This window comes from Lactuca virosa, chromosome 1 (genome assembly GCF_052849685.1).
Source record: "Lactuca virosa cultivar CGN04683 chromosome 1, Lactuca_virosa_CGN04683_v6, whole genome shotgun sequence".
Classification (NCBI taxonomy): Eukaryota; Viridiplantae; Streptophyta; class Magnoliopsida; order Asterales; family Asteraceae; genus Lactuca; species Lactuca virosa.
The window spans coordinates 41544368-41568907 of NC_136426.1; the positions used below are offsets into that span (position 1 = coordinate 41544368).

Genomic DNA, 24540 nt, shown 5'->3' on the forward strand with positions numbered 1-24540 from the left:
GTTCCCACACAACAAAATGGGAACCAAATCCACCAAATACTGATCACTGAACAACTAAAGAGTACAACCCCGATGAACTCTCGCAACCCGGACAACCCTATCATCAACAATCTCAACATCAAGAGGACAATCCAACTCCCCCGGAGCTCCAGCAGATCTCTTGCTAAGCGCAAGCGACACAAAGGATCGGGTAGCCCCCGAATCAAACTACTCTCTCAATAGATCCCTCAATACACATCTAGGTATCTCTCCTAGATTACTCCTCGACTCAAAGCTCTCTCTAAAAGATTCCTGCTATGTACCCTTACTCATCACACACACAGAACAAATAGCAGATAATATCAATCAATAGCATCCCCCTAGGCTAAGGCATAATGAATTAGGAAACTCTAGCTCTAAATTCCTAAAATACCTAGCCTATCATCTAGCATGCAGCTCTAATATCTCATAAGTATCTCATCTCATAATATAAACAAGTAATGGTATTTTGGGAAATCACCGTTCGGGCTCTGGCTGATTGTACACACTGCTTCATCTCGTTTTCTCTTAAAAGCTTTTACTCGTTTTAGAAAATAATTTCTTTTTAGAAAATTTTCTCAAATCCTCAGTTTGAGTCCAGACATACCCGAGGGTACATCCGAATCCCTCAAACCAAGGCTCTGATACCAACTTGTAAAACTCTAAATTTTCAAATAAAATTTTCATTTTTAAAACCACCCCAAACACAGTTTCATATTTCTCAAACCCAAATTTATAAGTTGTTCAAAACACAAGATAACAAAATGTTTGACAATATCCCAGAATCCTCAAAACAAAATCTCTAGCTGGTGTGTACAATCATGTCGGTGCCTTCCAGCGATCCTGAGAGGTACCTGAAACACATTTCACACAACACTGTAAGCACGAAGCTTAGTGAGTTCCCCAAAATACCACACACAAATAATTAGCCTCTCATGGCTATATCTCGTTAAGGACCCCCCGATCATGTATCTCAGTGAAGATCCTCCGGTCTCACAGCTCGGGTCGGACCCTCCATTCTGGTATCTCAGTGAAGACCCTCCGGTCTCACAACTCGGTTTGGACCCTCCGGTCCTAACTCAATAAGGCACATAAATAATATACAACATAAATCACAAAGAAAAAATGCATGATATCACATAACTCAGTATAAGCACATAAGACCCTCCGGTCGATAACTCATATAAGACCCTCCGGTCACACAGTATTACCACTCAGGTAAGTATAGTGAGAAGACTCACCTCGTAAGTAAGCAAGTATGTCTCGTACTCAACGGTAGGTCTAGACTCCGCCTACATATATCATAATCATCTCTAATTAACAAGTGATAATAACAACTCCAAGATGTTAAGCTAACTCCTTTTTCTCGGAAAGGGTGAAAGACCATTTTACCCCTCCATGGTCCCCAAAATCCCTAACTTGACCCAACCCTAAAATTCAACGGAAGTCAACACTCGAGTCAACAGTCCATGCTGACCCAACTCGTCGAGTTCCTTCTGTCCTTAGAAAGTCGGGAAAAATCCAACTCAACTCCCCGAGTTGTCTCGCCGATTTTGTAACACGTCCAGACTATCGGGGAAAACCCTAACCAACTCGTCGAGTTGGCTCATCAACTCGTCGAGTTCCTTCAAGCCATTCTCTCATTCAGACGTCTTTAAGCAAGACTCAGGCCCCAAACTCTAGATCTAGCCTCCTAAGGCTGAAATACCACGTAAAGCTGCAAGCTTTACGTCCATGCATGGCATCTAGGGCTAAGTTTGCCAAACCAAAGCTCAACAAAGGGTTTAAGGCATGGAAGTTGGCTAAAGCTTGAATCTTTAGGCCTAAGGTACCTAATATTGTCCAGATCTGAAGCCTCGTCTTCAAGGTAAGCTCAAAGCCAATAAGGACCCAAGGGAAATGCTAAAAATGGGCATAACTCTCTAATGGAGAGATCTAACAAACATGTGATCAAGTTAGTGGCTTTATACCTCCAAATGGCCGCTAACACTGAAAGAATGTCGGATCCAAGGACTCCTTCTCGTTCCAAGCCTTTTTCTCCTCAAGCTCCTTCAAAGAATGCACCCAAAACACGCACTCTTAGCCTCTCTCTCTCTCTCACACACACACATATGATAATAGCTCGATTAGGGTTTCTCTCAGGGTGTTAAAGTGATGAGGGAGGTGGGGTAAAGGACTTAAGGTCCTTTAAATAGGGTGCAAACCCTGAAAATTAGGGTTTTCACGCTCAACTCCTACTCGTCGAGTTGGGTCCTCCAACTCGTCAAGTTTACTCTAAAAACAACGCGGCTATCTCAATCTCTACTCGACGAGTTGGGGCCTCCAACTCGTCGAGTTGTCCTGCCAAAATGAATATAAAACAATTTAAATTTGTACCTGGGAGTCAGGATGTTACATATTAACGGGATAATAATCAATAATAATGTTTAATTTGTTGTAAGAATTGTTTACAAGTGGTAGTAATGACAAACTTGGAGGAAGGCTTTAGTTAACATCTTTCCAAGAGATACTTGAGATGGTGTGGTAAGATGCAAATTTTCTGGTTGTTGCAAGCTTAAACCCATTGCATCAACAGTCTTTAGATTCGCAAGCTTCATTTCTAATTGGGCCTCTCTCACCACATTTGTGTATGGTCCAGATTCAGATGCCAGTGCTACCTGTAATTGTGAGTACTTAAACTAAGGTTAACCGTACACGCGAAACAGAAAACGATAGGTTAATTCTATACGTATTCTAGCCCTAGCGATGGATGTCTAGTGGTTGTGGTGTGGAATTGCATACATAAGCTCAAGGTTAAAATGGCACGTCCAAAATATCATTATTGTTTGAAGATCAACCTCCCGCATAGGTCTTGGGCGGATTAACATGAGGTTCTCCGATAATACGGTTTATATATATATATATATATATATATATATATATATATATATATATATATATGTGTGTGTGTGTGTGTGTGTGTGTGTGTGTGTGTGTGGAAAGTGAATATACCTTACAACAATATATAAGCTTAGATATCAAACACTACCATACTATGTTGTTTTGTATCATATTTGCATTGTAATCGTCCCAAGTTCTTAAACTTCAACCCCTAACTTGATTTTTTTTTCTAAGATTTTCAGGAATTCACCACCATCTTCCTCTTACATAATTTTTAATTGCAACTATAATATATATAGTCTGTAGGTTTTCGGTAGAAAGATGTGATGTATGAGAAAGATAATAGTGAAATTCTGAAAATCTTGCAAGTAAATCTATTAAGGGTTAAATTATAAGAACTTTGGACGTTTATAATGCAAATATTATTCAAAACGTTGTAGTTATTATAAGGTTGAGTACCTAAACTCATATACTATTGTAAGGTATATTCACTTTTCCCATATATATATATATATATATATATATATATATATATATATATATATATATATATATATATATATATATATTCTTGAACCCAAAATGCTTTGCGACTCATTCGATGTAGTAGATGATAGTTGCTTTATTCAACTATATTATTTAGTAAAAAGAATTTGGAAATATTTTTGTAACACCGGGTTCATGGTATGATTTTATTTAAGTTTTATTCTTATTTTTTTGCCACGAACTCGGCGAGTCTACGTCCCGACTCGCCGAGTAGCAGCAGGGTGGACACGGGATTTGAGCGGTGAACTCGGCGAGTCGATGCACGGACTCGGCGAGTCCACCCGTCTGAATGAAACTCTATTTTCAGACATTGCACCCTATTTTACCCATTCTAAAACACCCATTTCGTCCCATTTTCCTCCCAGAGAGCAGTAGAGAACAACCCTAGCTCCTTTAGTGTTCTTGAGTGATTTTGATCTTCCAAAGAAGGTTTTGGAGCTTAGAAGAAGAAGGAGGAAGTTGGAGTGTTCCAGAAGTGAAGGTAGAACCGAAATCTACTCTGGGGAAGGCATCAAATCAGGTAATAAAACCCTCACTTTGCTCATTAGCTCTTAGGTTCGTTTTTGTCCCCAATGGTTGATCTTCAAGCCTTAAAACCCCCAGATTTCGTGTGTATATGTGATAACCAGACCCTAGGAACTGAGACCCATGAGTTGGATCAGTTGCATGTCTCAAAATTGGCCAGAATGGGTGAAGAGTCGAAGGGTACTCGGCGAGTGCCAAAGTGCACTCGGCGAGTTCCATGAAGATGGCCTTAGACTCGGCGAGTTGGATAAGCAACTCGGCGAGTCCTATGAAGATTGTCTGGTACTCGGCGAGTCGTTCCTCAAACTCGGCGTGTCCTTCGAATATAGCCTTGAACTCGACGAGTTGTTCTTCCAACTTGGCGAGTCATATGATCAGTCACTAGGATAAGAAGGGTTTAAGCGTAGGAGGTCCAACCCACCGTAGTCACACGTGGAATTAGCAATTTAACGTGTAGCTATAGTCCCAGAATCTCCAAATCTCCAGGGTTGATGTTCCGATGGAAGATTGGAGCGATTTGTGAGATCTGTTCGTCGGACTCGGCGAGTCACCCCCTTGGACTCGGCGAGTCCAGTCGCGGGTTTGTTAGTTGACCCCGTCTAGCGAGTCAGGCTGACTCAGTGAGTGGGAACAGGGACCCGATGAGTCAGAGTCGGGCTAGATAAAGAAGGACTCGGCGAGTCGCCATATGGACTCGGCGAGTCCAGTCAATCAGAAGGTTGACTTTGACCAAGGAGTTGACTTTGACCAGTCATTTGACCTTAGGGGTATTTATGAGTACCTAATCCATGTTTACGGATTTATAGCCGGAGGGATTACCGGTGCGGCAGCCAGGCGTAGTCTGAGCAGGTTTTTCAGCAGCTACTCTCGAGGTGAGTTTTCTTCCAGTAGGGACGGGTCTAAGGCACCAAGGTCGGCCCGTATAGACGATATGTTAGTATCAGAGTGTGGGCGGGGCCCGTATCTCATAGCTGAGTTTGATTGTGTTATATGCCAGTATGATAGAATTGCTTATACTTGTTGTCTGTGTGATACTTGTATGTTATGGTTTAGTAGTAGAGTGTGGGCGAGGCCCGTATCTCTCAGAAAGCAGAGTATGGGCAAGGCCCGTATCTCCTAGCTAGTAGAGTGTGGGCGAGGCCCGTACCTCTATGGGTATGGGCGAGGCCCGTATCCCTTAGTTACTCATTATATGATTGCATGGTATGTGGCATTATGGGGGAACTCACTAAGCTTCGTGCTTACGTTTTATAGTTTTGTTTTCAGGTACCTCTTCAGCTAGGGGAAAGGAGCCGGCGCGGTAGCGGCATATCACACACTCTCATGTTTTCCGCACTATGGATTTCCTAGGATGTACTCTGAATATTTTACTATGATGTTACCGGTTCTCAGACATAAATTAATATTATGAATGTTTTGTAACGATGTTTTTATGAATTAACCTAATTTAAAAATGAAATTTTTAGCTGGTATTTTTCGGGACGTTACAAGTTGGTATCAGAGCCCTGGTTTGAGGGATTCGGGCACACCATCGGGGGTGTCTGGACTCAAATCGAGGGAATAAAAAGATTTTTATAAAGAAATGATTTTCTAAAGACTAAGAAAAAGGGGTTTCTATAAAGAAAAAGGTGTGTGATGTGCGCGACCGGCCGAGCTCAAGTAAGTTTGCCCCAAAGTACCCATACAAGTTTACGTTATGATTATCAGTTTCAGTTTCAGTAGAACAGCATGCTAGAATAGGACTAAGGATCTAGGAATGATACCTTATGTGCCTGCTTTATGTGTTTCGGCTTTTTGAGAATTGCATGCTAGTACAGATCAGTCAGTATGATAGCCAGAGTAGTATATACTTGATTATGTGTACTCAATGCCCGAATGCTGCTTGCTTTGTGCTATTAGGAGTTCCAGTTGTCTTTCACTAACTAGTGAACGAATATGCTAAGTTACATATTGCAAGGATTAAATAATTTCAGAAGGTTGGGTCTAGCCCTATTTCGCAGCTTTTGTTTGAGTCCAACCGTTGTAGGGTAGGACCTCTCATTCGAATAATTATCTAGTCTGAGTAATATGTAATAGTATTCGCGAGCTAGTTAGGGAAAGAAAGCAGGGACACTTTGTGCAGCTGATGGCAGAGAGTGGGATGGCGATTACTTAGGGCGAGAGTAGCATGAGATTTCTCGTTATGAGGATAGATTTGCTTGAGTAGTTTACTGTGTCCGAATGCTGCTTGCTTCGTACTTGTAGGGCTCGGAGTGATGGGAGTTAGCCATTAGGTGAATACGTCACGTCACATGCGATCAGGGTTGAATAATCTAAGAGTGCTGGATTTTGACCTATTGCGCAGCTCTCGTTTGAGTCTAACCGTTATAGGGACGAGTCTCTTACTCGAAGGATTATCTGAGCCTCGTCACATGTGATGGTATTCAGGTGATGGCTAATTGGCATTACAAGGAGGCCTTCAGCAGCTGAGGACTGGTTTGGGTAGAGTCAGAGATTTCCCTAGGGCAAGCCTAGGGCGAGAGTAGCACGAGAACCGCAGTATTAGTAGAAAGGACTTGGTTGAGTTGAGGCAATTTTTGAGGAAAGTACGGATAGACGTGGAAGGTAGTATGGGCCCGTACTACTGAAAGCGGAGGATCCGTACTCGATTCAAAAAGGGCCTAGACGAGACCTGGAACTTGTGATATGAATGTGAGCCTCGTTAGTGGAATATAGTATAATGGTGGTTATGTTATGTTTTGCAGCATGGTGACCACACGACAGGGAGCGGGAGGCTCAGGATCAGGATCGGGTTCGGGTTCAGGGTCCGAACCAGTTGATGAGGGTCTACGCGAGTTCATTGCGTCAGAGATTACCAGGGGCATCCTTGAGTCGACTCCCATCATCTTCGGGTCGATCAAGGAGGGTATTGTAGAGTTGATGGAGGATCGTCTCAGGGCGTTCAGGAATGATATAGCGGCTAGCCAGTCAGGACCACGCACACTGTCCTTTAAGGACTTCAGGGGCAGTGGTGCATCAGATTTCCATGGGGCGAAGGACCCCATTGCTGCCAGACGATGGATTGCAGACCTTGAGTCTGCACAGCTGATCAGCTTCTGCCCCGAGGGGTCGAAGGTACGATTTGCAGCAGGGTGTCTACGTGACAGAGCTAGAGATTGGTGGGAGTCGGTTTGTGACTCTTTGGGAGCCGCGGCCATTGAGGTTATGACATGGCCGGACTTTGTGACACGATTCAGGGCGGAGTTCGCGCCTACGGTGGAACTCCAGCAGTTGGCACGGGAGTTCTTGGATATGAGGCAGACGACAGAGACAGTGGCGGAGATCACTGCCAAGTTCCGGGAGAGGGCGTTACTGGTGCCCCAGTATGCAGGTGATGAGGATATGAGGAGAACCCGCTACCATGACATGTTGCGAGCCGACATTCGGGAGCATGTCAGTTTTTCAGCTTGCCCTACCCTGGATTCTATGATCGCTAGGGCGAGGGAGAGGGAGATAGATCTGGAGCACATTCGGAAGAGGAAGGCAGAGGAGGGACAGACGATAGGGGCTTCGGGAAAGAAGCCCAAGGGATCAGATGGTAGGCCGAAAGGCCATTCAGGACCGGGTCGCTGCAGGAAGTGCGGCAGGTCGCACGAGGGAGCGTGTAGATTAGGATCGACAGGCTGCTACAGGTGCGGCAAGACGGGACATTTCAGCAGGGATTGTACTGCCCCTGCTCCGGTTATTCAGACATCTGAGTTGCTGTGTTTCCACTGCAACCAGAGGGGCCACAAGAGGGCAAACTGCCCCCAGTTGACAGCAGCAGCGTCAGTACAGGCGCCAGCTCCAGCGACCCTGCGGATTACAGATGGCCGGCAGGGCAAGGCAGAGGCTCCGGTGGTGAGGAGCCGGGCATTTCAGCTGACAGCCGAGGAGGCACGCGCTGCACCCGATGTGGTGACGGGTATGATTCTTTCCCTCTGACCTATTTATATGAGATTTACGATATTGACATGTGCTCTGTGTATATACGTTTAGGATCGTTCCATGTGAACGGTATTCCAGTCCAGGTGTTGTTTGATTCGGGGGCTACCCGATCCTTTGTTTCTCTTGCACTTAGCAAGAAGTTTCCTGAGTCCTCGGGAATGTTGGAATACCCTTTGGAGGTCGAGATTGTGGACGACCGGTCGGTGCGAGCATCAGAGGTCTTCCGAGATTGTGTGTTAAGGTTGTTCGAAGAGCGGTATTTGGTTGATCTAGTTCCCATTCCATTGCGGGGAAACAAGGTCATTATTGGTATGGATTGGCTGAGTCCCAATGGGGCAGTGATAGATTGCACGCAACAGTTAGTACGAGTCAGAGCCCCAAGTGGGGGAGAGTTAGTAATTCAGGGTGAGAGATCACAGCGAGGGCCAACCTTCTGTTCGGCAGCAAGGGCAAGGCGTTACCTTCAGCAGGGTTGCGCAGGATATGTCGCATATGTCATGGACACCCGGGAGGCGGGTAAGGCGACGATGGGCGATGTGCCCGTAGTACGAGAGTTCGCGGATGTATTCCCCAAGGAGCTACCTGGGATACCTCCAGAGCGACAGGTGGAGTTCAGGATCGACCTAATCCCTGGTGCGGCTCCGATAGCCAAGGCACCGTATCAGTTGGCTCCTCCCGAGATGCAGGAGTTGTCTACACAGCTTCAGGAGCTGTTAGACAAGGGATTCATTAGACCGAGCAGTTCACCCTGGGGAGCCCCGATTCTGTTTGTGAAGAAGAAGGACGGGTCGCATCGGATGTGTATCGATTATAGGGAGCTGAATAAGGTAACGGTGAAGAACCGCTACCCACTCCCGAGGATTGACGACCTCTTTGACCAGCTTCAGGGAGCATCTTGGTTCTCCAAGATAGATTTGCGTTCAGGGTATCACCAGGTGAGGGTCAGAGAGGAGGATGTGCAGAAGACCACATTTCAGACACGTTATGGCCACTATGAGTTCGTGGTAATGCCTTTCGGGCTCACCAATGCTCCTGCCGCGTTCATGGACCTCATGAACCGCGTGTGTAGACCGATGTTAGACCGGTCGGTGATAGTATTTATCGATGATATCTTGGTTTACTCCAAGACGCGAGAGCAGCATGAGGAGCATTTGCGGGAGGTTTTGGAGACCTTGAGAAGGGAGAACTTGTATGCTAAGTTCTCCAAGTGTGAGTTCTGGTTGCGCGAGGTGCAGTTTCTTGGGCACCTTGTCAACCAGAACGGGATTTCGGTGGATCCGGCCAAGGTGGAGGCCGTGATGAGATGGGAGGTTCCGAAATCTCCATCTGAGATTCGGAGTTTCCTGGGATTAGCTGGCTACTATCGGAGATTCATCCAGGATTTCTCCAAGATAGCATTACCCCTGACCAGGTTAACGAGGAAGGATGTGGTCTTTCGTTGGGGGCCTGAGCAGCAGGCAGCATTTGAGACACTGAGACAGAGATTGTGCGAGGCGCCAATCTTAGCCTTGCCAGAGGGCATGGAGGATTTTGTTGTATACTGCGATGCGTCCATCTCAGGTTTGGGCGCGGTATTGATGCAAAGAGGGCATGTCATCGCCTACGCGTCGAGGCAGCTGAAGCCTCACGAGGCGAACTACCCGACGCATGATTTGGAGTTGGGGGCTGTTGTGTTCGCCCTCAAGATTTGGCGTCATTACCTCTATGGGGTTCGTTGTACGATTTACACGGACCACAAGAGTTTGAGGTACCTCATGGACCAGCCAAATCTGAATATGAGGCAGCGTCGGTGGCTTGATGTGGTAAAGGATTATGATTGTGAAATCCTTTATCACCCGGGGAAGGCCAACGTGGTGGCCGATGCGCTTAGCCACAAGGCGGCGCCGATCAGGGATATTTGCATGAGGATGACAGTGGTGACTCCGCTTTTGGAGCGGATCCGGGAGGCTCAGCAGGAGGCTATGAAGGAGGAACATAGGAAGAGTGAGCGGATTGTGGGACAGGTTTCCTCCTTCGACTATGACAGCAGAGGATTATTGACATTACACCGCAGGGTGTGGGTTCCATATCTCGGAGGCGTACGCCAGGTTCTGATGGAGGAGGCGCACAAATCCCGATTCTCCATTCATCCAGGGGCAACGAAGATGTATAGGGATCTTCGTCTGGACTATTGGTGGCCCTGCATGAAGCAGGATGTGGCATGGTACGTTGAGCGGTGCCTGACCTGCAGGAAGGTCAAGGCCGAACACCAGAGACCGCACGGCAAGGTGCAGCCGTTGAATATCCCGCTGTGGAAATGGGAAGACATCACGATGGATTTCATCACCAAGCTTCCCAGGACCGCGCGGGGAGTGGATTCGATATGGGTCATCGTCGATCGATTGACCAAGAGCGCCCACTTTATCCCGATTCAGGAGAGCATCTCGGCCGAGAAATTGGCCGATATCTACATCAGAGAGGTGGTGGCACGGTACGGGGTGCCAGTTTCAGTGATTTCGGATAGGGATGTGCGGTTCACTTCCAGGTTCTGGAAGAAGTTTCATGACGAGCTGGGTACTCGTCTGCATTTTAGTACAGCCTTTCACCCGCAGACGGATGGCCAGAGCGAGCGGACCATCCAGACTCTGGAGGACATGCTGCGGGCGTGTGTTTTAGACTTCGGTGGTAGCTGGGATACCTATCTTCCTTTAGCCGAGTTTTCATATAACAACAGCTATCACGCGAGTATTGACCGTTCTCCCTTCGAGATGTTGTACGGGAGGAAGTGCAGGACCCCGATATATTGGGGCGAGGTTGGACAGAGAGTCATGGGGAGCACCGAAGTAGTGCTCAAGACGACAGAGAAGATTCAGCAGGTCCGGAGCAGGCTTCAGACTGCTCAGAGTCGGCAGAAGAGTTATGCCGATAGGCGCCGATCAGACCTGGAGTTCCAGGTCGGGGATATGGTTCTCCTGAAAGTGTCGCCGTGGAAGGGCGTCATCCGATTCAGGAAACGGGGCAAGTTGGGTCCCAGGTATATTGGACCGTTTAGGGTTGCAGCCCGAGTGGGCAAGGTGGCATATCGGCTGGATCTGCCAGCCGAACTCAGTCAGATCCACAGCACTTTCCACGTCTCCCAGCTACGGAAGTGCCTGGTGGACGATTCAGCAGTGGTACCTTTGGAGGACATCCAGATTGATGACAGCCTGAATTATATCGAGCGGCCTGTGGCTATCCTAGACCGGAAGGCGAAGGAACTGAGGAACAAAAGGGTGGAGCTGGTGAAGGTGCAATGGCAGCATCGGAAGGGCTCGGAATGGACTTGGGAGCCCGCGGATGAGATGATGAAGCATTATCCGGAGCTGTTCTGAAAGGGAGCGGCAGACTTCGAGGACGAAGTCTAAAATAAGTGGGGGAGAATTGTAACACCGGGTTCATGGTATGATTTTATTTAAGTTTTATTCTTATTTTTTTGCCACGAACTCGGCGAGTCTACGTCCCGACTCGCCGAGTAGCAGCAGGGTGGACACGGGATTTGAGCGGTGAACTCGGCGAGTCGATGCACGGACTCGGCGAGTCCACCCGTCTGAATGAAACTCTATTTTCAGACATTGCACCCTATTTTACCCATTCTAAAACACCCATTTCGTCCCATTTTCCTCCCAGAGAGCAGTAGAGAACAACCCTAGCTCCTTTAGTGTTCTTGAGTGATTTTGATCTTCCAAAGAAGGTTTTGGAGCTTAGAAGAAGAAGGAGGAAGTTGGAGTGTTCCAGAAGTGAAGGTAGAACCGAAATCTACTCTGGGGAAGGCATCAAATCAGGTAATAAAACCCTCACTTTGCTCATTAGCTCTTAGGTTCGTTTTTGTCCCCAATGGTTGATCTTCAAGCCTTAAAACCCCCAGATTTCGTGTGTATATGTGATAACCAGACCCTAGGAACTGAGACCCATGAGTTGGATCAGTTGCATGTCTCAAAATTGGCCAGAATGGGTGAAGAGTCGAAGGGTACTCGGCGAGTGCCAAAGTGCACTCGGCGAGTTCCATGAAGATGGCCTTAGACTCGGCGAGTTGGATAAGCAACTCGGCGAGTCCTATGAAGATTGTCTGGTACTCGGCGAGTCGTTCCTCAAACTCGGCGTGTCCTTCGAATATAGCCTTGAACTCGACGAGTTGTTCTTCCAACTTGGCGAGTCATATGATCAGTCACTAGGATAAGAAGGGTTTAAGCGTAGGAGGTCCAACCCACCGTAGTCACACGTGGAATTAGCAATTTAACGTGTAGCTATAGTCCCAGAATCTCCAAATCTCCAGGGTTGATGTTCCGATGGAAGATTGGAGCGATTTGTGAGATCTGTTCGTCGGACTCGGCGAGTCACCCCCTTGGACTCGGCGAGTCCAGTCGCGGGTTTGTTAGTTGACCCCGTCTAGCGAGTCAGGCTGACTCAGTGAGTGGGAACAGGGACCCGATGAGTCAGAGTCGGGCTAGATAAAGAAGGACTCGGCGAGTCGCCATATGGACTCGGCGAGTCCAGTCAATCAGAAGGTTGACTTTGACCAAGGAGTTGACTTTGACCAGTCATTTGACCTTAGGGGTATTTATGAGTACCTAATCCATGTTTACGGATTTATAGCCGGAGGAATTACCGGTGCGGCAGCCAGGCGTAGTCTGAGCAGGTTTTTCAGCAGCTACTCTCGAGGTGAGTTTTCTTCCAGTAGGGACGGGTCTAAGGCACCAAGGTCGGCCCGTATAGACGATATGTTAGTATCAGAGTGTGGGTGGGGCCCGTATCTCATAGCTGAGTTTGATTGTGTTATATACCAGTATGATAGAATTGCTTATACTTGTTGTCTGTGTGATACTTGTATGTTATGGTTTAGTAGTAGAGTGTGGGCGAGGCCCGTACCTCTATGGGTGTGGGCGAGGCCCGTATCCCTTAGTTACTCATTATATGATTGCATGGTATGTGGCATTATAGGGGAACTCACTAAGCTTCGTGCTTACGTTTTATAGTTTTGTTTTCAGGTACCTCTTCAGCTAGGGGAAAGGAGCCGGCGCGGTAGCGGCATATCACACACTCTCATGTTTTCCGCACTATGGATTTCCTGGGATGTACTCTGAATATTTTACTATGATGTTACCGGTTCTCAGACATAAATTAATATTATGAATGTTTTGTAACGATGTTTTTATGAATTAACCTAATTTAAAAATGAAATTTTTAGCTGGTATTTTTCGGGACGTTACAATTTTACACATTAATATGTCTTATTTAAATATATATTTTATATCATTTTCTTAATAAATTAATCTAAAATGTTATAGTTTAAGATATATAATATTTAATATGCTTTAAAATGTTCATTTATAGTTAAAAATGGGAGTTAGGATGCAAAAGGATGAGAACGGAGCTGAAACGAAAAAAAAAACGAACAAATCTATAAATTACATGTTCGTGTGCGGCAAGGAAACTCAACACCACGATGTAATGAGACCTTTACCACGTCGTGGTGACGTAAAATCTATAAATTATGAGCTTTGCAGCCCTAATTCAGATGCCAACTTCCACCAACTTGGGGAGCAAGTTATTAGTTGATCTTAGACGTATTTGAGAGCCGAAGAACACCCTTGAAATATGTATTTGAAGATCACGATGAGAGTTGGATTATGTGAGTTGGATTTTAACTTGATATTGATTGGTTGTTTATCTTTCATGTTAAAGTGATGATTTTTATTACTTATATGTAAGTTGTTATGTGTTGTTTAGATGACGAATCTAGTTACATTGGTTTGATTCTTAACTGTTTATGATCATTAAATTGTTAGGACTAGAGATTTATCAAATCTTAGGATTAGGTAATAATTAATTGTTAATTTTGATTGTGTTAGAGAATTATAGTTATCCATGTTATGCTTGATTTATTGTCATGACCATTGATAAGAATCGTTAGATTATATCGTTCATAGTTGAATTTATTTATATGGTTTTGTGTTCACTAATTGCATGATCATTAAAATTAGATTTTCATTAATCATTGGCACTTGGAATTCCGACCAAGATAACTAGTCATAAAATTCGGTTACCAACCCAATAATCCATTGCATTCTAACGAGTCACATATTGAAAACTAAGGGGATTCGTATTCTGGTGGAAATACTTCAAATACACTACTTAAAAATCACATTCTTTGCTTTTTGTTTGATTAATTGTTTGAAACTGATAATTTAAGTTTCTTAACTTGTAAAATAAGAACAACCCCAATTTATAGTATTTTCTTTAGTTTGATTATTTGTTTATTTATTTGATTCAAAATCATACATGTTCCCCTTGAGTTCCACACACTTTCTTACTTTACACTATATTACTTCACGATTATGTACATTGACTATTTTGGTTTTAAAACTAGTTAAGATTCGATAGGATTTTGTAAATTTAAAACCGATAGTAAAATAAACACATTATACATAATGACTTATCTAACTAAAATCAATTACTATAAACTCACTTATTCATCTAAAACTATAATAGATAAATGAAAAACAAAACCAATCGTCAAAGAAACCAAAAGATTATTTGCATAAAATTGAGAATGAATGATTGTGTTAGGGGTTTAATTAGGCGAGATCTACATGTCATACGTTTCATTTTGACAAGATTTATGCAACATAGATATAACAAGTGGGATGGGCCATGCGTTGCACCGTTTTATTAATCTTATATTTTCGAGACAACTTGTCTAATGTTATCTTACACCGAACATTTTATAAACTTTCTAATAGATAGTCTATTTCCGTAAGTTTGTGAAACGTAGAGACAACTTTCATAAATTTGTCTTTTACAAAAGGATTACTTTTGTAATGTTGTGAAAAACAAGGAACAAATATGTTATTTTTTGAAACCTAAGGATCATTTCTATAAATCTGCTAATAGGCAAAGACCAATTCAACAATTTTACGAAGCACATAACCATTTCTATAAATTTGCTATAGAGAAACCATTTATGTAATTTTTAAAATGCACGAACCATTTCTAAAAATATAAATAAATATAAAAAAAAAGGTACAGGACCTTTTCTATAAATTACCGGGATCATTTTTACAATTTATTTTCCATATCCTTATCATTTATGATTTTTTCTATTAAAACGCTAGCTTATAACCCGTGAGAACCACGGTTAAAAAATTAATTAAAATTTCTTTATAAAAATTGATAATTATTTATGAACTATTTTAAATAAGTAATTAAAAAAATTATTAATTAATAGATATTTTTTAATTATGTAAAATTATAATCGTTGATTATAATAAATATATGAAATTCAAAAAGTTATTTAATCAGCTATATGACATTTTTTGTTATGTAATCGTGTATCTGTTATGTAATTATATATATTTATAATATAAAATAATATGTTTTAATTATAATAATGTTTTAATTTAATGTAATTATTTAATTAGTTTGTTTTAAATACAAAGTAAGCAAAAAACTCCATGAAGTTAGCATGTTTATCTTTATTCACACCAAAACATTAATTTTGTGTATCCATTGGAGTTGGCATTATTTTTTTTTATTTTTTTATTTTTTTGCTTTTTTTTTGCATATGACCGACATTTAGAAAATTTGAAAATTTTCAAAATCGATTTTCTTTTCTCTCATTTTTGTCTGCTATTTTCTTCCAAAATCTTAAAGTTTAATAAATAAGATATTTTGTTTTCTTCTCTTTATTTATCATTTTGAAATATATATGTGTAACGCCCGTAGATTCGGACTAGTCAATTTAAAGACGATAAGCGTCAAAAATGACTTTTCAATAGAAGATTATTTAGAATGAATAATCTTAACCAAGTCATAGTATATGTTACAAGGACTCCGTACATATAAAGAACGCCGAAATCCGAATTATAACGAAGAAGTTATGGTCCGTCGAAGTTTCGCAACAAAACCGACACGACACAGCGCGACGTAAATAGTGAATTTACGATAGAGCGATATTTGGCCTTAGCAATCTAAACGAAAGTCGTAGAATATATTAAACCGAGAGCGTGCATAAAAAGAACGTCCAGATCTGACTTCGTATGAGGAAGTTATGATTTTTCGAAGTTTCGGCTTAGCAGTATGCAGCTCGAAATTCGAATAATAGATCGAGCGGTTTTTAGCCGACACAACCTAAACGAGAATCGAAAATCTCGTTAATAGTAGCGTAACGATAAAAAGACAGACAAAAACGGACATCGGATGAAGAAGTTATGAAATTTTAACGAACTTTTCCTGTCCCGGCCCGTTAAAAATATAATATAATATTAAAAATAAAGTCAAAGTTAGCCGACGGAGTCTAAATGAAAGATGTAGAGCATAATCTCACCTACGCGTGGATATAAAGAACGTCAAAAACGGAGCTCGTATGCGAAAGATATGGATTTTTGAAGTTTAGAGCACAAACTTCGAGAATTTGACTACATTCACGACGTGAACACAGTGTTCACGATGTGAACTCAGTGAACGACGCGTTTCGAGCCTAGAAGACACACGACAAGCCTAGGGGATGACTAGGATCAAAGTCACGACGTGAACATACATGGTTCACGACGTGAGAGTTGATTTTTCAGCCTATAAATAGAAATCGAGCCCTCCGGGTTTATGTTACCAATTCTCATTTCTCTTTCACTTTAAACACTCTTTTAGCCTACTTTCAACCCCCCGAAGTCCCGGTATCGTCCCTAACACCCGAAGCAAGTCCCGACGCCCCGAAGTTTCCGAGAAAAAGAGTTTTTCGAGCCGAAGCTCTGCCCGCGTGAAGCCCGATTTTTGAAGAAACATCCCGGTTTCATCGAAGAATATTGTTTTAAGGGACGAAGTGTTGTTCAATCGTCGTCTTATCAAGTGAGTGTATAGTCACTTTCATCTTACACATAGATATGAAGTATTTTATATAAAATAAGTGCTATGTGTATATATGTTGTTTGTTTATTTGAGATGGATGTTGAATGAATGTTTTATACATGGTTAAAATGATTTAAAATATATATATTTTTTTATCTACAAATATGTTGGGTAAAACATGGGTAGATGAAAGAATGTTTTATACATATTTTTGAACTGTATATGTATTTATATCTACGAATATGTTGGGTAAAACATGGGTAGATAACGAATGAGGGATGAAAGACGGAATAGATGTACGTTGGTAGCTATGGATTTAGTACCGTATAGATAAATATTGGTAGCTATGGAATTAGTACCTTGGCAGCTATGGACTTAGTGCTTGTTGTATAAATCTTGGGCAGCGATGGACTTCGTGCCTATTCCTTTGGTTACCTTGGCAGCTATGGACTTAGTGTTTGTTGTATAAATCTTGGGCATCGATGGACTTCGTGCCTATTCCTTTGGTTACCTTGACAGCTATGGACTTAGTGCATGTTGTATAAATCTCGGGCAGCGATGGACTTCGTGCCTATTCCTTAGCTCAATCCTTAGGAATGAAGGATAGATGATTCCTAGGGTGGATCCTTAAGATTAAAGAAGATAATAGAGATGGATAACTGGGTTGATTGTTTGATGATTAAATACAATAATTATATTATTGTGGGTTGAAAACCCTATGTACTCACAAGGTTTCCCAACCTGACCCACTCAAGCTTATTTGTATCACAGGTGTCGATATAAAGCTACTTTACACTGAGAGATTTAAAAGAGATGTAGATCACTAGTGTAAATGAATGTAAGTTCTGTTTATGCTTATGTTTCTGTATTAACGACGACATCCCAAATGTTTTAAATGAATAAAATACATTTCTTCGGAAATGCTTTGATAAAGTATTTATCATGTTTTTCTGGGAACAAATTCCGCAACATTTTTTATTAAAAGAGGTACTCTGATTTTTATAAAGCATAAACAAAATCGGTCTTTTCTGGCCGTAAAAATAGGGATGTCACAATATTTAATATGAACATTTAGGTTGAAATTCATGAACCAATTCAAAAATCATAAACAAATTCGAAACTGAACCTAAAACCATAAAGAACAGTCCGAAAATCATGAACACATTCGAAGTTTTCGAACTAGATATTTTCGAACTATATATAGATTTTCGAACATACTGAATCTATAAAGCTCTCTTTTGCTTTAAAAAATTGTTTTTTTAGATCCTTATCACCAAAAACAAAAAATGTTTTCTTGAGAACAAATAATGATTTTTGTTAAAAATATGAGAAATTGTACATTATATATATATATATATATATATATATATATATATATATATATATATATATATATATATTCACAGTACATGAAATGAAATTTGCAGTAATGTTTTCTTTCTCGCAATGGGCAGTAGTGTTTTACAGTCAAAATTATTTTGTAGTACATTCTCTTTTCTAAGACTACTAGGTGTTATTACATGTTATCACACCCAAATTGTTCACCTCATCATCCTAGTCACAATTTGGTGTTATAACACCAAAGGTGGAAATGGGCAACACCAAATAACATGGGATAACACATTCAATTTTCTATTTTTTTTAATGTTTTTAATTTCTATTATTCTAATTTGTTTTATTTTTTATTTACTTCATATATTTCTAATTCGTTTTATTTTTTTTTATTTATGTCATATATCTATAAAAAAAACATATAAATTAATAAAACATAATTTCATTAAATAGTAAATTAAAAATACCATAAAAAAAATAATAAAAACATTGAAAAAAAAACACACGATAGTCCTAATAATTTAAAATAAAAACACCGACAAACTATTCTTCGCCCAAGTATTTGCTCTCGATCTTTGCCTTCATCCTCCGTATCACTTCAGCCCGTTGCAATTCATATCTTTTATTTGCGATTTCCGTGCGGGCGTCAAATTTTTTTTCATTTCGTCGTGCTCTCGAAGCTGACTTTCATTCTCCTGTGCATGTCGTTGCGCGCGCTTGACTTTGTCGCGCCCCATCGATCGTCATGGCGGAGAGATTTCCTCGATGTCATCAAACTCGTCCGGGATCTCATCGCTGTCCGCGTTGAGGTCGATGTTCGTGTGTTCGTCGGAAACGTCAACCGAACCCGAACCACGAGACCTCTTTGATTGTTGTTCCGATGATGTTGGCGTTTTCATCCATTTTGGATATTTCCTCACTATGTCCCATACTTTTTCATACTCAAATACGTGCCCCATTTTGCACGTGATATTCCTCCCTCGCGGCTCTAAACACATCGAAATCATTGACACCACTTTGACGTTGCGAAGAAAGTTTGTTGTCTATGGAATTGAATTTGGTGCACTTCCGGCTAATTTGAGTCCACTTGCCACTAAGCATATCATTATTGCGATATGTGTCACCGTTGTTCAAAATTGTGCGGAATTTGACAATTGCGGCATCCCAAAAAGCAACTCTCTTCATATCGTTCCCCACAGTTGGTTGTTTTGAAGTACCGCACCAAGCCACCGCCAACGCATGCTCTTCCTCCGCTGTCCACCATGTTGGAGGTGCTTCTGTTTCTTCCGCCCCGACCACGACCTCTTTCCCTTTCTTTTTTGGTCTCCCTTTTTCCTCGATGCTTTATGACTACCCCCGGCTTGCGTCTCGACAACGGTTTCTTGCATGGGTGGGGGTTGTGTGACTGTTTGGCGCATAGGACCGGATGTGTTAAAAAGGTTTTGTTGAATGTTTGCATTTTGTTGCATAAATGGCGAGGTAGGGAATTGTAGTGGGGGTGAGGCGGGATTGAAAAAATTACCGGAATAAGGAATTTGTGGTGAGTTTTGGGAGTTTAGAAGGTTCATGTATCCCTCATATCCCGCAAAACCTAATGGAGTGGATGTGTTTGTCTTCGGAGGAGGGGTATTCGGGTTTTGATCCATAGTGGTTTTTTTGTTTTGAATGAAATAGAGATAGATATAGAGAAATAGAGATAGATATAGAGAAATAGAAGTGTAATAAAATGAGGTATATGTATTGATATAATTTAATTTTTTAAGTAGTAATTTTATTTTTTTTAGAATTCACCGTATTAAACGGTAATATTACCGTTTTTCAACCGAACAAAATTTGCAACGGTCAAAAAAATGGCGTTACCATTCGTTACCATGGTAACGGGTAATGGTGTAACGTCCCATAACGGCTACCTGGGACGGTGTTCCGCGTTATGGCGCCGTTAAAGGCGCGTGCCACGTCAGATAACGCGATGTCCGCGTTGCCCACACCCGTCTGTCTAAAAGAAATCTTTTTGGGCATTTCGTAGTGGGCACGACGAAATTAGTGACTATATGCGAAATTTTCTTAATTTTTGGTTCATTTTTGGAAAAAACTCAACAATTTGGGTTGTTTCATTTTTTTTTAGAAAATTATGAAAATAGCCAAAAATCTTAAAATTTTAGTCATCTTTATCCAAAACATCTATTTCAAAAACAACCACTCGTTGTGATCAAGACACCTATTTGGCTATTTGACTTGCGATTTTTCTATGTGGGATAATAAATCGCCCCATTTCCAGCCCAATAATATGTAATTATAAAACCCTTCAATTTTCTAAAAAGGACTATGGAGTGATGAAGTCGCACATGGCATAGAATCTACGATTTCGTCCTACTTTACCTGCGATTTCAAGTCAATTTTAATATGTACCGGTTGGTTATCAATTTTAATATATAGTATGATCCAATTTATAATTTGAATTTTAAACAATTGTATTGATAAAAGGTAGATACTATTGTATTTATAAGCAGAAAACATACAAGGTCGGTAACGTCCATTTACAAAAAATGTAGTTTTTCAGGGTAAAAAATAAGTTGATAGGCTGCAAATTTACTATATACCAATCAATGATTGTATTGATAAAAAACAGGTAAGGTTGCATTTATTGGGAGAAAAACATACAAGTTTGATACCACTATTAAGGGTGAGCAAACCCGAACCAAGAAACCGAGAAACCGATCAAAACCGAAACCGAAAAAACTGAAACGGAAGCAAAACCGACGGTTAGGGTTTAAAATTTTTAAAAACCGAAAAATCGGTTTCGGTTTCGGTTTTTATCCAGAAACCGACTCATCAAAACCGAAAAACCGACCCACATGAAACCGACCCGTGACATTTACCTATATATATATATATATATATATATATATATATATATATATATATATATATATATATATATATATATATATATATATATATATATATATATATAAAATAAAGGTATGTTTTTTGTACTCGGTTAGCTACGTGTTTATGTGAAAGTATTATAAACAGTTGTTCCCTTAATTTGATTATAGCTCAGATGTAGATTAGTATGTGATGGTATTTTTTTTTTATACTTGTTTCTTTTAATCTGCCTAATTAAGAATATCAAACATAACTACATAAGACCCTATTGACAGCCTTTACTTTTAATCTTTATTAAGAATATGTGTTGAACCCAAGAAACCAGAAAAGCGTTAAAACCGACTACAAAACTCAAGAAACCGAACCATCTCTATTGGGTTTTGAAAACTAGAAACCGACCATTTCAGTTCGGTTTGGGTCCAAAACTACCCATTCACAGTCCACTATAGATACCTTTATGCAATGTGTATTTACAAAAATATATTATTCAAGGTAAAAAATAATAAAAATGAAATATCAACATAAAAAAAAGGGGGGGGGGGGGGTGGGTTGGGGATGGGAGAGAGAGAGAGGTAAAAGATAAAGAAATACTAAAAGATTGCCTAATGGGACTTTTTCGAGACTTTTTTGTCAGTTTTCAAGACCTTTTCGTTCAAAAAAAAAAATCTTGGAACTAAAGTGTAACTTTTTCGAAAATATTGACACTTTTCTGAAGATTTCCCTTGAAATTAATTAAGGGCGTTAAATATAAGAAAACTATTATACAAAGTAAAATTACCAGTTAGTCCCTAATTATATTAATATAATTAGTATTTAATTATAAATTATTTATAATAAATAAATACATCATCTACATTTTGAAATTTCTCGTTATTTTCGTAAATTATTTGTGTTTTCATATTAAATGGTTTATATGAATATATGTATGTACAATATAAATATGTATTATGTATGTATGTTAGTGCTCTAAATTTTGTTAGAAAGTTATCATAAACCAAAGTTGATGCATCTAATATTATTTAAGGATTATTTTATAATTTTAAAGACCAGCCAACCATTTAATTGCATCATAAGTGTAGTAACTCGTCACGTAACATGATTTTATGTCATAATATATATATTTATTATGTTTGTTTAATCTTTTTTAGGTTTAAGTAATAAATAATTTTTTTCTCGCAATTTTAAAATTGTTAATTGGATTTGGCTTTTTTATTGAAATTCCGGAGTGTTTTTGTTCTTCCGAACTCCGAAATTTTTCGAAATCGGACATGTCGGTCCTAAATATACTTTTTTGTCATAAATTTTTAAGAAATTAAATTGTTTCCTACCTATTATACCTACAAATATTCATACTCATTAAAATTATGATGTGTCACCGTTCCATATTTTTTAAATATCTAATTAAGAGTATATTAGAAATTTATCAAATAAAGTTAAATTGAATTGTGGAATGATGACAGGTGTCATAATATTAATGGGTAGAAATATTTATAGACGTAAAAGTAGGAAACAATTTAATTTCTCTAATTTTTTGTCTTATTCCGGAATGTCTATTCTAGACTTAGATGGTTAATTTTGCAAAACTTTTTTTTTTGTTTTCAAGTACATTATTGTTAGATAAGTTAATTTTCTTTTTATAAAACTGAATATTTAGATAAAAATGACTAAATACAGTGAATTGTTAGGAATTTTGGCTATTTTAGTCTATCCTCTTTAATAAATGAAAGTTTTTTTTTCCCATTTGTCATACTCTCATTTAATTTGTCAAATATTATTTTGTGGTTATTTTAAATTAATTTTTTTTTCACATGTCATTTTATGAATATTTCTATGTTATTAAATTCACATAATCTTTTAATATAATAATTACAATAAATGTAGTAATAAATTGATACCAATTTCATTAATAAATTTACCATTTAATTTCAAAATTTCTAAAATTAAAACTAATTAGTTTCTTTTTTTATTTAAATTATTTGTTTAAATTTAAAAAATAAAAAGCTTTTACATTATAATAATAATTCATTATTTTTCTTATTTTTTTATAAATTTAAAGTTTTCAAATATTTTTACCTTTATATTTAATTTTTTTTTTAAATTAACCCGTCATATTTAAAAAAAAATATCAATGGATAACCTCAGTTTGACATTTCCATAACGTCACTAGTCGGATTATCGATCTGGGTAAATCAGAGTCAAAATTGTTTTGTCCGGCAAGATTGAAAGTCGAACCAATTTCTTAATCTTTCCTTTTTAGTAAAACATTCAAACCAATTATTATTTATTTAAAAAAAAAATAGAGTGGGTCGGGGAAAGCTCTGACTTATGGTTATGGTGTCAAGGGGGTGGAATCAACAGCCAATCAGAACCACAAAACACAAAAGGATTGAAAATTTTGTGTTTGAACCAATCAAATGTCTTTTTATTTATATTATGGAAATTTGTGTAGGTTCAAGGTTGTATGGTATTAGTAGTAAATTAAAATTTTAAAAACTGTTTACTTCTATTAAGATAGGAACATGGAGTTACCTGAACTATGGGAAGAACAGGTAAATGAAGATCCTCACGCACATCAAAGAAAAAACGACGCAATCTGTTCTTGTACGCTTCGGCATCTTCAAGAGTGAGCGTATCACTTTCCCCTTGATACCACAGCAACCCACGGATGGTGCCTCCTCCGGCAACCGCCGCCGCCGCCCGCCTCATCATCTGCTTGTAAAGATACCCACCACGAACCCATTCGCTGATATTCGTCCCTCCAATCGCACAAGGAACCAGCCCCACCACTCCAATGCTCGGATTCTTTCTCAACAAGTAATTCGCGAATGCCATTCCAGGACCAACACCGCATACTTTTGCAATGTCAATGTCTCGGTGGAGAGGCTCCGCCGCTGGTACCCATGTGAGGTTAGCGGTGAGACGGAGGATGGCGGGGTTAGGTGAAGATTCAGGTGGGATGTAGCCGTCCCATGTGGAATTCACGACCCCACCTCGACCAGACATGTTGCTCTGACCGGATAAGAGGAAGATGTTCTTGCCGACGGCGGCAGATGCTAAGTGAACGCCGGCGTAGCAGATCAGTAGATAGCTGTAGGAGAGATACAACGGGAACACGAACATTTTTTCTCTTCTTCAATGGTGTTGTGGATCTCGCTCTGCATATTTTTTTTGAAGTGATAAAACAAATGGATCGATTACTACTCCTCAATTAAATTAGTATTATTTTGGGGGAAAGCAGTTGAGCTGCGTTTTAAACTGGGAGTCTCTTTCATGGAGGTTTTGGTTGCAGGCATGAGGATTAATTAATGAAAGTAGTTGACTCCGATTTACATAAAATACTACTTTTCAACATTATTTTTATATTATTTTAACTATAATCATAATATTATTTGTTGTGTTTATATATATATTTTTTACATTGTATTTGATTTTATACTTAATACAACTTTGTGCTTCAATTTTGAAATTATAAATTTATATTGTTTTATCTTAATAGATATGTTTTAGACAAAATTAAAAAAAAAT

General features: G+C 39.8%; 1 protein-coding gene across 8 annotated transcripts in view; it reads right to left on the minus strand.

The window, feature by feature from the left end:
• Window positions 1–24318, minus strand: part of LOC145111908 (putative carbohydrate esterase At4g34215) — a 34591-nt gene extending 10273 nt beyond the window's left edge. For 5 of the 8 annotated variants that reach the window (XM_079048318.1, XM_079048207.1, XM_079048242.1 and 2 more), the window contains exons 1-2: window positions 23545–24318; window positions 2470–2675 (exon numbers count right to left, since the gene is read on the minus strand). In XM_079048318.1, coding sequence (XP_078904444.1) covers window positions 2470–2675; window positions 23545–24135 — 797 coding nt within the window. In that variant the 5' untranslated portion in view covers window positions 24136–24318. The remainder of the gene's footprint in view (window positions 1–2469; window positions 2676–23544) is intronic. The other 3 variants (XM_079048391.1, XM_079048359.1, XM_079048417.1) reach the window with 1 other exon arrangement.
• Between the last annotated feature and the right edge of the window lie 222 nt (window positions 24319–24540).